The following is a 13,332-nucleotide window of genomic DNA, read 5'->3' as shown; positions in this document are numbered from 1 at the left end:
AGCTCATAAAAATGCAGTAAGAATTTAAAAGTTAGTACTTTTCCATTGTGCATACCAACCTCAACATTTCTCAAGTCCCACAGCCCTGGTACCTGTGTGCCAGGTTTTCCTGTATTATTTCATTCACGGCGCCACTGTTTGATTACATGAACAGTAATGGTATCTGCACCACAATTCACGTGGCGTTCTTACATTAGAACACAAAGTTAACAGGAAATCTGAAAGGTGTGTTCAAAATTATGAAGGCTTTTTTAAAATAAAGGTAAATAAGAAAATTATTCTCTTTGGTCAGTAACAAGGCAGGGTGGGGTGGTGGCGGCAGATTAAATTTAAGAACATCACTGAAAAAACAAATCAAGAATACTTTTTAATAAAAGTCTACTTACCCAGGACAGAGGTAGGAGCACAATTAATAACAAAAGGGAAGTGGATCTTTATTGCGAATAGTCTATAGCAAAATAACAGGGGAATTGGAGTAATGGGCTCATTCCATTAAAGACAGTAGCTCAGATGTGATGGACTGAGTTGCTGCATTCTAAGCTGTATAATCCTGTGACTCCATGTCGTTGCTATAGTAAGAGTGGGGCGGCACGGTGGCAAACATTGCTGCCTCACAGCTCCAGGGACCCAGGTTCGATTCTCGATTTGGGTCACTGTCTGTGTGGAGTTTGCACGTTCTCCCCGTGTCTGTGTGGGCTTCCTCTGGATGCTCCGGTTTCCTCCCACAGTCTGAAAGACGTGCTGGTTAGGGTGCATTGAACCGAACAGGCGCCGGAGTGTGGCGGCTAGGGGAATTACACAGTAACTTCATTGCAGTGTTAATTTACTTCTGACTAATAAATAAACTTTGAGAGTGGAGAAATCTTCATTTTGAAAGTATACTTAAATTGAAGGATGTGCATTTACCCACAATGTGAATTATAATTAATCTAAAAATAAATTTCTGGTTAAATGACTTCCTTCCTGAGCTGGTTATAGGTGCCTTTATTACTGAGCTACAGGGTAACATTGGCTGGAAGACGTGTAAAAGCTCATTTGTTTTCTTGCTCCAAGAATTTACTAAGTCAGGGAACAAAATAATTGCCTTCCAATGAAGACAGTAATAAAACACCTACCCTAAAGAACCTATTTGGAAATGCATTTTACCAATATGTTACCGTCAATGCTTCTAAGTTAGTAACATTTGGAGAATGGGTTAACCATTCTCAACTGAAGTATTAAGAGAAGCCACTAGGTGTCAGCCTTTCCTTATTTATACTCATCCTTCAAATCAAAAGACACTGACCATTCTAAACTTTATCTGTACAGTAGAATGTTGAAGTATTAAAGGCTAAGGGACCTGCCAAAAACTTAGATACATATGGATCCACCAGCATGGATGCCTAGCTCCCAAACAGAGCAGGTTTGAGGAGCCTTATGGCCTAATTCTACGCCTATTTCTGATCTTCTGTCTGCATTTTCCATAGGTAGTCCATTTGCATTCCTGAGCCTGGCTCGCTTCAATATTTTTAGCTTGCTAATTCGATCAGCCAGTCTCCTTTCTGCGACTTTCAATCAATGCTGATTGGAAACAGGTTTTATTTTAATCCAAGCACCTGGTGTTAGCACGCCTTTTATAGTTTTCCAATGTGATAATCAAGCTCAGATTTTCCATTTGTTTTTCAAACCTTCAGACATCTTTCCAATAAAAAGAAGTTTTAAGAATTCTTGTAAATGGCCTGCTCAAATTTCATGCTTGCTGTCAGATCCCCAAGTATACACAAGATGAAATGAGTCAAGGTAGGATTGACACCTTGGAATGATTTCTCTGCCAGTGCTACAAGAAACAACTGCAAAACATTAGCAAGTCACCTGTGGGAAAATGTAGTGCTCTAGCTGGCCTTTGTAGTGACATTGTAAATAAATTATGAAGATTTCTATGGCCATTTATTCTAGTAACATTGTAAATGTGCTCAAAGAGAAATGCCTGACAGACTTAGGAGGCTTACTTGCATCTCAGTGCTGTGTACAAGTGTTGCCTGGCATGTTTCAATGGGGGAGATGGTGGCAGAAGATAATGTCAATGGACTAGTAACTCAGAGGCCCAGGCTAATACTCTTGAGACAAGGGTTCAAATCCCACAACGGCAGCTGGTGGTATTTAAATTCAATTAAATTTGAATCGAGGATTGAGAACTAGCCGTTAGTAACGGTGACATGAAACCATCCTCCCTTTAGGAAAAGAATTCTGCTGTCCTTATCTGGTCGGTCCGGTATGAGATGCTGGATCCACAACAATGTGGTTGACTCTTAAATGTTCTGAAGGGCAATTAGAAATGGGCAACAAATGCTGGCCTTGATCGCAAATCCACATTCCATGTAAGTATATTAAAAAATGTTGAAATTATCGGGGTGATTTTCAGCCCACGTTTGCCATCAGAAAGAATGGCGACATGGGCGGAAAATATGGCACGAATTGGGAAAGGCGATTCACGCCGGCAAGATCGCGCTTCTCAATTTTCCTCGCCCCTTGTAGGTGATGTAATGAGGTTCCTGTCCCCATATTTGAACGTATTAACGTATGTATAAAGGATCTCACTCCCCTCTGCATTATCTCCTCTCAGACTATTGAAAGCTTGCCGACGTGAAGTCACATTGGCGAGGTTGACGATAGTTTTGTGAAGATGGAAAGCAGTTGAGGGGATCCAGCCAGGGGCGCCAAGGTTAGTATAGCCCCTGGAGGGACAGCAACATGCCCCAGGTTAGCTACATTGTAAAGCTTATTCTTCTTAAAGCTAGTGCTGATGCTATTCTATACGAATAGCAGCTCATGTGACAAGTTATGAACCCAGGCAGTCAGTGAATGGGAACCATTGGGAAGAGCAGTAACAGATCACAATTAAAGGCTGCATCCCATTCTCATCAAATGCCCAGACATACTCGCTGTCCAGCAGGACCACTCACTGAAGAACACCAACGCCCCAACCCACGCACCCACCACCACCATCGAACACAGAGATGCTGAGACTGTTGCAGTGACCCCACTATCAGTTTGAGGCTGTCTGCCTTCCACAGACCACAGATCAAAGCTGGAGCCAATCTGGTCCAGATGAGACAGTCAGGAGGATACTTTCTATTGACCTACATTTCTGACAGTTTTCTCAAACAACTCGCAACAATGCAATGAGGTGAGTAGCTTGGTCTAAGGGTTAAAGAAAGAGAACGCTACTGGAAATGAAAACTTCTAATTCTGGACAACACAGTTTGAGCTCGACAATACATATACTTTAACAAGAAATATCTCAGGCTTCCTGCTAAATCCTACCTGAGGGTATCCTGCAAGTTGTTTCCTCTTGAGAGGGCAATGGAGCGGAAGAAGCCCTGAACAGCAGGTACTGTATACAGCAGCAATGTCTTTGACAGTTCCTACATTGGCACACACAGAACGTAGCTATGTTAAATAAAAACAAAATACTGCAGATTCTGGAAATCTGAAACAAAAACAGAAAATGCTGGACAAACTAAGCAGGTTTGGCAGCTTATGGACTTCTTCAGAGCTACATCTCTCCCAAGCGTTGCGTCAATATGACAGCACCATTTGTAAAGAGACCTCTACTGGTCTTCAGACAGCTGAACTGGAACCCCTACATGAAATAACTCCACAGAGGACTCTGATGATCACCTGAACTAATATTCATTTCTGGAGTTTCTGTTTCCATCCAGAACTCGAGAGGAGAAAGTGCTACTTCATAAAGGATCCAAATGGTAACTCTTTCAAAAGCTTTTTAAAAAATCCTCTGCTACTGTGTCCCTTCCTTTATCATTAAAGTTCTGTTTACAAATCCGCAGCAGAGTTAACTCTGAAGGAATGACTATCAACAAAATGGCCGACTTCATATTCTCTCCTGTTTACTGAGGACAGCCAGCAAGCGGATGCAGTCTTCACACCAGTATGCTGGGTGAAAACTAGGCAATTTTATTAGGGTTTTTGCTCAAATAAATGTAAATACTGAGGGTGTTGGAAAGTTGAAATGGAAACAGCTCATGCTGGAAACAGGTCTGACAGCATTTAGAGAGAGAGTTTCGCTCAGTTAACTTTTCAGATTAATGGTCTCTCAATGAATATTCTGATGAAAGGCTGGTGACCTGAAACGTTAACTCTGTTTCTCGCTCCACGGATGCTACCGGGTCAACCAAGTGTTTCCTGCATTTTCTGTTCTTACTCCAGTGCAGTAGTTAAGCATTACTCATTGTCAGAGGTTTTCTCATTCAGAAGACACGATAAATGGAAGTCCCCTCTGCCTGGGTCAAGGTGCTTACCAAAGAATGCAGGCATTGTTTAGAAAGATTGAGAGTTCTTCCAGTGTCTTTGTCAACGTTCTTCCCTCACCACTAAAAAAACCCAGAAATGGTTAATCTGATCATTTAATTGCTCTTTGTGGGGCATTGCTGACATGGAGAGGCTAGTACATTTAATGACATTACAAGCAACGCACTTCAAAAAGAATCTCACTGGGTGAACTGCTTTGATGTTGTGGTAAGGCACATCAGGTGGATCCCAAGAAAAGGAATTTGTGGAATGTCCAAGATTTTTTTTGCAGCAGCTTGTGACAGAGCCTACGAGGGCACAGGCAATTCTGGATTTGGTGATGTGTAATGAGGCAGACTTGATTAGGGAACTTAAGGTAACGGAATCCTTAGGGAGCAGTGACCACAATATGATAGAATTTACCCTGCAGTTTGAGAGGGAGAAGCTGGAGTCAGAAGTAATGGTATTACAATTAAAATAAAGGTAACTAAAGAGACATGAGGGAGATGCTGGCCAGAGTTGACTGGAAAGGGAGCCGAGCAGGGAAGACAGTGGAACAGCAATGGCAGGAGTTTTTGAGAGTTATTCGGGAGGCACAACAGAAATTCATCCCAAGGAGGAGGAAACATGCTAAGAGGAGGACGAGGCATCCATGGCTGACAGGGAAGTCAAGGACAGCATAAAAGCAAAAGAAAAGGTCTACAAAGTAGCAAGGATTAGTGGGAAGCCAGAGGATTGGGAAGCCTTTAAAAGCGAGTAGAGGACAACTAAAAAAGCAATAAGGGGGGGGAGAAGATGAAATATGAGTGTAAGCTAGCTCGTAATATAAAAGAAGATAGGAAGAGTTTTCTTCAATATATAAAAGGTAAGAGAGAGGCAAAAATAGATACTGGACCACTGGAAAATGAGGCTGGAGAAGTAATACTAGGAAACAAAGCAATGGCAGAGGAACTGAATAGTTACTTTGCATCAGTCTTCACGGTGGAAGACACCAGTGGGATGCCAGAGCTCCAGAAGAGTCAGGGGGCACAGGTGAGTGTAGTGGCCATGATTAAGGAGAAAGTTCTGGGGTAACAAAGGTCTGAAGGTGGATAAATCACCTGGATCGGATGGACTATACCCCAGGGTTCGAAAAGAAATAGCTGAGGAAATTGTGGAGGCATTGGTGGTGATCTTTCAGGAATCACTGGAAGCAGGGAGGGTACCAGAGGACCGGAAAGTAGCTAATGTAACACCACTGTTTAAGAAGGGAGGAAGGCAGCAGACAGGAAATTATAGGTCATGATGGCTTTGGTCATTGGCAAGATTTTAAAGTCCATTATTAAAGATGAGATTGCAGAGTTCTTGGAAGTGCATGATAAAGTAGGACTGAGTCAGCACGGCTTTGTCAAGGGGAGGTCATGTCTGACAAATCTGTTAGGAGTTCTTTGAGGAGGTAACAAGGAAGTTAGATAAAGGAGAACCAGTGGACATGATTTATTTAGATTTCCAGAGGCCTTTGACAAGGTGCCACATAGGAGACTGTTAAATAAGTTAAGTGCCCATGGTGTTAAGGGTAAGATCCTGGCATGGATAGAGGATTGGCTGACTGGCAGAAGGCAGAGAGTGGGGATAAAGGGGTCTTTTTCAGGATGGCAGCTGGTGACTAGTGGTGTGCCTCAGGGGTCAGTGCTGGGACCATAACTTTTCATAATATACATTAACGATTTGGAGGAAGGAACTGAAGGCACTGTTGCTAAGTTTACAGATATACAAAGATATGTAGAGGGACAGGTAGTATTGAGGAAGCAGGGGGACTGCAGAAGGACTTGGACAGGTTAGGAGAATGGGCAAAGAAGTGGCAGATGGAATACAATGTGGAAAAGTGTGAGGTTATGCACTTTGGAAGGAGGAATGGAGGCATAGACTATTTTCTAAATGGGAAAATGCTTAGGAAATCAGAAACACAAAGGGACTTGGGAGTCATTGTTCAAGATGCTCTTAAGATTAACGTGCAGGTTCAGTCGGCAGTTAGGAAGGCAAATGCAATATTAGCATTCATGTCGAGACGGCTAGAATACAAGAGCAGGCATGTACTTCTGAGGCTCTATAAGGCTCTGGTCAGACCCCATTTGGAGTATTGAGAGCAGTTTTGGGCCCCATATCTGAGGAAGGATATGATGGCCTTGGAAAGGGTCCAGAGGAGGTTCACAAGAATGATCCCTGGAATGAAGAGCTTGTTGTATGAGGAACGGTTGAGGACTCTGGGTCTGTACTCGTTGGAGTTTAGAAGGATGAGGGGGATCTTATTGAAACTTACAGGATACTGTGAAGCCTGGATAGAGTGGACATGGAGAGGATGTTTCCACCAGTAGGAAAAACTAGAACCAGTGGGCACAACCTCAGGCTAAAGGGACGATCCTTTAAAACAGAGATGAGGAGGTATTTCTTCAGCCAGAGAGTGATGAATCTGTGGAACTCTTTGTTGCAGAAGGCTGTGGAGGCCAGGTCATTGAGTGTCTTTTAAGACAGAGATGGATAGGTTCTTGATTAATAAGAGGATCGGGGTTATGGAGAAAAGGCAGGAGAAAATGGGGATGAGAAAAATAATCAGCCATGATTGAATGGCGGAGCAGACTCAATGGGCCGAGTGGCCTAAATCTGCTCCCATGTTTGATGGTCGTATGGCATCAAACAAATGTATTTCTCTTTTTCAGAAATTTGGCTGGTATCGACAACTTTATTTTTTTTAGCAGATTATACCGACAGTCATTGAGGAGGTTTAGTGCCAAACTATATCCTAGAACTTTGTCTTTTGAACAAGCGAAAGTTGACATTTCCTTGCACCGAGAAATAGATTTTACCTCATTAACCTTTTTCTGTATTGGTGATGGTACAGGGCTGTTTTCATTACTATCGCCCTCACTCTCACTGTTACTAGCTTCACTGTTTGCACTGGCACCGCTGGCGTGCCTCAGTTTCTTCTTCTCATCACGAGCTTGATTCTGATGCTTGTAGTGAAGAACAGCCTCAAAATTCATCACAGCCCAGGCGTGCCATGCCTATGAAGACAACAAGAATAAGCCGTCTGAATTTATATATAAAACTAAATCACTGGCTCCTGCGAATTCTTAGAACCAACAGACTTTCTCTTGGAATATTTATAACTTTATACAAATGGACCCCTGCAGCTGCAAGGATTAAAAGCTCATTTCTTTGCTTAACAGGCTTCAGTTTGCGCCTTTTCTCTTGATCGTGCTGGCATGGTTCCACAGATTCTGGTAGCCTGCTGTAATTTCATCCAAATGAACATTCTTCAAATGTGAGGTTAGGCAATGTGAGCCAAAAGCATCTCGACTGTAAAAGGTTTTACAGCAGAGAACATTCCTGCCCTCACCTGACACTCACGTCTTCTTTCCAGCAGGAGCCCACTGGCAAAGACTGGGAGCACGAGACCTGGTGGGTTTTACCCTCCTAACTCTGGGGAAAAGGGAAGTACGACTTGTCGTCAGGTAGCATACAAGTTACAAAAGGCGAACACGAGAAAAAAAGCTTTTTTATGCAACAAGTGGCCAGGATCTGTAACGCACTGCCCAGGAGCACGATGGAGGCAGATGTAATCAAGGTTTTCAAGGGGAATTGGATCATTATCTTAAGAGGTAAAAGCTGCAGGGCTACCAGTAAAAGGCTGGCAAGTGTCATTTGGTGAATTGCTCTTGCAGAGAACACAAGAGATATGATGGGCCAAATGGCCTTCAACCATGCTGCAACCATTCTCTGATTCTATGCGTCAAAATAAGCAACTTCTTTCGATTCGCTTTGAGCTTACCTTGTACCAGTTTCGGTCATGTTCTGTTGCAGCACTGTAGTACTGAAGGACCTTCGGAATGGTGCTTTCATTGATTCCCTGAAGGTTTAGCTGCCATTCACCCAGCTTCAGAAAACATCTGCAGACAAACACTGCACATTTACTATGATGAAACAATCAATTTGAGAGACAGGTTTTTTTCAGGGTTAACTGTAATCTATTTATTCTACTTCCCTGCCCTTCTTAGCATCCACTTTGTTGGTGGCTGAGAGATCAACACTTCTTTGCATGAACTTTCAGAACTGGAATTCACACCACAAAGACTCTGAATTTTGAATGTTAAAAAGCACAGTAAAGTATCACAATTACCAAGCCCTGCTAAACTTGGACTTATCAACATTGTTTCCATTACATCAGTCGTAAAATAGGTACCATATAGTCGTTCAACATTGCGATGTTTACTTTGGTGTTTATCACAGACTTCCTGTTCTGTGGTCTGCACATGGCACCTTATCATTTCCCCCTGTGCTGTTGAGGTCATAAAACCACAACCCAGGATCTTTACTGTTCCCCTCCTCCCCCCCCCCTGTTGTACTGCACTGTAGTCCAAGTCCCCCGTGTCCACTGTCACGACTGGGGACTTCTTCAGCTGGCTTTGCTTCCCCTCCGCTCCTGCCTTCACTCCCACCCTCAGTCCTTCTTCACCCGGCTCCCATTCTCACTCCCTGTTCTCACTTTTAAAGTACCCGGTGATGCTCCTCTTCGCCCTTGCTCCCCTACACAGTGAGCATGAAAGTCTTTGGACTTCTTCAGCTGCTCCCTGCACCAACCAATGTATGCCACTAGATGGCGGCGGGTCACTCCAAAATGAGGCAGCTGAAAATTGCCTTTGCATTTTTAAACCATTTCTTTGATATTTTAAAATATTTTGATTTATGAATGTAGGCATTTAAGAATATGCAGTATTTATACTTATGTTTTTTTTTCTGATGAAAAAAGGTCCTAACCACAGTTTTTAGACTGATTGCAATGGGAAAATCTGATTTGCTGAACATTGTTACATTTAAGGTTGCACTTTTCAGGAACGCAATCATAAGGTTAAGCGGCTCGCTGTAATTTTTAGCAGTCAGGCTCTTAAGGTCAGAGAATGCTAAACACAGAATTTAGTGGGTTTTTTTGTAGTCTGTTACTTTAAAGTGTCAAAACGCTCCCAAATGAGTAGAAGGTTGGAGGAAATTGCAGTCTTATATATCTTAACGTTTAAAGATTATTTATTAATGTCACAAGTAGGCTTACATTAACACTGCAATGAAGTTATTGTGAAAATCTCCTAGTCGTCACATCCGGGTGCCTGTTCGGGTCCACTGAGGAAGAATTTAACATGGCTAATGAACCTAACCAGCACGTCTTTGGGACTGTGGGAGGAAACCGGAGCACCCAAAGGAAACCCACGCAGACACAAGGAGAACATGCAGACTCTGCACACAGTGACCCAAACCGGGAATTGAACCCGGGTCCCTGGTGCTGTGAGGCAGCAGTGCTAACCACTGTGCCACCGTGCACTGAAATACTGAATTATTAAAATAACAAATCAACTATATTTATCTCTAAAAAGCAAGTAAATAGCCAATGAGGGCAGATCCAGAAATACAACTTTAAGTCTTGCCTGGAATATCTCTTTACCCCCATCACAAAAAAGTGCAAAATAGCCAATTCAACTCATTGGATGGAGCTCATCCCTCGAGCACTCCAAATTTCCCAATTTAGCAGCTAGTTGTATTAGGCTTCCCTAATCCATTAATTTATCTGGCAGGATCCAGATAAATTAGTGGATAAATTTGGATTCAGAAGTATGGGAAATAATCTGTTAAACGTGTGGAAGCTTGCAGATGCAGACATATATGTTATCCAGTTCCCCACCTAATACAAATTTGTTCAAAGGAAAGTCAGGTGCACCCATCAATTTGGTTAACCAGTGACTGATGAATAAACATGAATGCTTTAATAATTATTTTCAAAGTGAAAGCCTGTGTGGCTATTTCTGTCTTGCTTTACTCAAATCCTGTGATATGTATTCTCAATGGGACATGTTGATTCTGTTAATTTACTGTGGGGTGGCATTTGGGCAGATGTTTTGGATGAGCTCAAGTTTATGGAGACTAGCAATATCTACTTGTTGCCTTAGAATATCTTTTATTGGATTTATTGTGCACAGTGGAAGCTGTTAAAGGTTTGATCAAGTTCCCTCCCCAATGGATAAAGCAAGCAATAAAGCAGAAGATGCATCATTGAACTATGTTGATCAGGAAGATCCCTGGTTTAAAGTGCTGCCAGCTGGGGAGGAGAGAGGCGCAGAGTGTAGGGGGTCTTATCCTGGTTTCCATTGTTCCCAGGATAGGGAGGAAAGGAAGATGGAATTCTCATTATAAAAAAAAAAGTGACCCCTAGGATTTTCATACATGTGAAGGTCTGAAAAGAGGATCGTGATTAGTTGTGAACATGCTGATGACACTGACTGCCACATGGGGCAAGGGCCATGAGCAGGACTAGCTGTGCTTTTGAAATTGTCTCCAACATGAGTCACTACTTTCTGTAAAGGAGAAAAAAGTGAAATGATCTGAACTTTTGAAGGGTGGCACGGTGGCAGAGTGGTTAGCACTGCTGCCTCACAGCTTCAGAGACCCGGGTTCAATTCTGGCTTCGGGTGATTGGGTGAAGTTTGTGCGTTTTCCTCATGTCTGTGTGGGTTTCCTCTGGGTGCTCTGGTTTCCTCCCACACGCCAAAGATGTGCGGGTTAGATTGATTGGCCATGCTAAATTGCCTGTGTGTGTCAGGGGGATTAGCAGGATAAATGTGTGGGGTTACAAGGATAGGGCCTGGGTGGGATTGTTGCCAGTGCAGGCTCGACGGGCCAAATGGCCTCCTTTTGTACTGTAGGGATTCTGTGATACAGGCAATTTAATAAACATGCAATAACACTAAAGTGATAACGCCACCTTGACAATTGTTTTGATAGCTAACATCCTGTTACATTTTAGAAAGCGTAACAGTTAACTTCCAAGGCAATAAATTTAGAATGACTCAGCCTCTATTGTTTTTGATTACACTGGGCCGTGGAAAATTCTAAAATTGATTTCATTCTTAGGATGGTTTTAAAAGAAATAACATACTCATTAAATTATTGTACTGTGCCTGGAAATGGTCCACATGCAATGACATAGGATAAACTTTCAGCTGTGAGTTGTATGTAATTTAATATATTAGAAAATTAGTCGGAAAACCACAGGCTTAATTTGATGACAATGAACATTTGCATGGTCTCTTTCCACTGGCTGAGATCCATGCTTTCATTAACTGGATCCAAAAAGTGCAATAAACCGGACCAGTCTATTATTTTGAGCGGTATTTATAGATATGCAAGCTAAGAACAAAAGACATAGATTCACATCTTCCTCCCTTAGAAATAATTATTGAAGGTTTATTTCTGTTCATTTAAAAAGCTGTCAGTTAAACTGGTAAACACAGTAAGAGTTTTAACAACACCAGGTTAAAGTCCAACAGGTTTATTTGGTAGCAAATGCCATTAGCTTTCGGAGCGCTGCTCCTTCGTCAGATGGAGTGGAAACTGGAGTTAAACTGGTAGACAGACGTGTTTCCCCTTCATCTAGATTTATGCCTCATGAATTTGATAATATAGCCAGTGGTATTGATACTCTTTTCCATCCTTTTAAAGTTATGTACAACCTGCTTAATTACTATTACAAAAGCAAAAATACCGCGGTTGCTGGAAATCGGAAATATCAACAAAATGCTGAAAAACAATCCAACGTCAGCAGCATTTGTGAAGGGAGAAGCAGAGTTAATACTTGGGTTCTGATAAAAGATTACAGACCCAAAACCTTTCTGCGCAAACACTGGCGATAGAACACCTACCCTTTTACTTCCTCCCTCCTCACGATCAAAGGTCTCAATTATGCTGTAGTTCTTTACAAACTTCTCGACTTAACATTAAGTTCAACAGCTTTGGATCGCAAACTTTTCTCCCAGTTTGTTTTGTGCTTCTTTGGTTGTTCCAAGATTTATTCTCTCATTTTGCTCTTATTTCTTTTACTTTATTTTCAGGTGGCAACTATTCAGCATCCTTACCGTCACAACATCTCTAGACACTTGCGTTGTATCTTTACTGGTCCCACTTCCATTCCCATTGGCCTTGCACCATCTTTTACCATTTAATCACAGACCTTGCCCGTTGATCTTCTTGCTGCTCTCCCCCTTTTACTTGCTCAAAATCAATTGCATTTCTAACTTTTCCAGTTCTGATGAAATGTCAGAGATCTGAAATGTTAGTTCTCTTTATCCCCCCACAGATGCTACCAGACCTGCTGAGTATTTCCAGCATACTCTTTTTCTATTTCAGATTTTCAGCATTTGCAGATTTTGCTTTCAGCAAAGTATCACTTTGCTGTTTTCTTTTTCATGTTTATTCATGGGATGTGGTCACTGCAGGCCAAGTCAGCCTTTTTTGCCCATTCCCAATTTCCTTTGAGAAGGTGGTGGCGAGCTACTTCTTGAACCCCTGCAGTCCATGTGGTGTAGGTCGCAAGGTGACCAAGGCTGGCATGTTAAAATTTCAAAGAAGGCAGGAAGCCAGGAGGAAGCGGTGGGGTAGCCCTGTGAATTAAGGATGTCATTAGCACCATAGTGAGATGAGCTCAGCTTGAAAGAGCTTGGGTAGAGATAAGAAATAGGAGAGAGGAGGCAACTTGTGGGAGCACTTTATTGGCCCGCTAACAGTAGTTATACCGTAGGTCAGAGTACCACGGGATGAAATAATTGGGATGCGTAAGAAAGGTAATGCAATAGTCATAGGTGACTTAAATTGACATGTAGGTTGAGCAAATCAGATTGGCAAAGGTAGCCTGGCAAATGGGTTGATAATTCAGGACAATTTCTTCGAGCACTATATTCTCAAGCCAACCAAGCAAGAGGCTACTCTAGACCTGGTAATGTGCAATGAAACAGGATTAATCATGGTAATGAAGCCTCTAGGTGACAGGGATCATAACATGATAGAATTTTAAGTTCAGTTTAAAGGACAGAACTGTGGGTCTAAGACTAGTGTTTTAAACTTGAATAGAGGTAAGTAAAAGGTTATAAAGGCAGAGCTAGCTAAAGTGAACTGGGGAAACCAGGTTAAAAGCTAGGACAATAGAGATACAGTAGCAGATTTTTAAGCTGATATTTAACAACTCTCAAA

At 42.2% G+C, this 13,332-nt stretch overlaps 1 protein-coding gene across 6 annotated transcripts in view; it reads right to left on the bottom strand.

Moving 5' to 3' along the window:
- Positions 1–13,332, bottom strand: part of mtor (mechanistic target of rapamycin kinase) — a 316,990-nt gene that overhangs the window by 37,572 nt on the left and 266,086 nt on the right. For 5 of the 6 annotated variants that reach the window (XM_078239096.1, XM_078239101.1, XM_078239099.1 and 2 more), the window contains exons 38-40: positions 8,096–8,213; positions 7,131–7,328; positions 3,304–3,404 (exon numbers count right to left, since the gene is read on the bottom strand). In XM_078239096.1, the coding sequence (XP_078095222.1) occupies positions 3,304–3,404; positions 7,131–7,328; positions 8,096–8,213 (417 nt within the window). The remainder of the gene's footprint in view (positions 1–3,303; positions 3,405–7,130; positions 7,329–8,095; positions 8,214–13,332) is intronic. The other variant, XM_078239102.1, reaches the window with a different exon arrangement.

The sequence above is a fragment of the Mustelus asterias genome, chromosome 22 (genome assembly GCF_964213995.1).
Source record: "Mustelus asterias chromosome 22, sMusAst1.hap1.1, whole genome shotgun sequence".
Lineage (NCBI taxonomy): Eukaryota > Metazoa > Chordata > Chondrichthyes > Carcharhiniformes > Triakidae > Mustelus > Mustelus asterias.
This window is presented reverse-complemented; position numbering and strand designations above follow the sequence as displayed.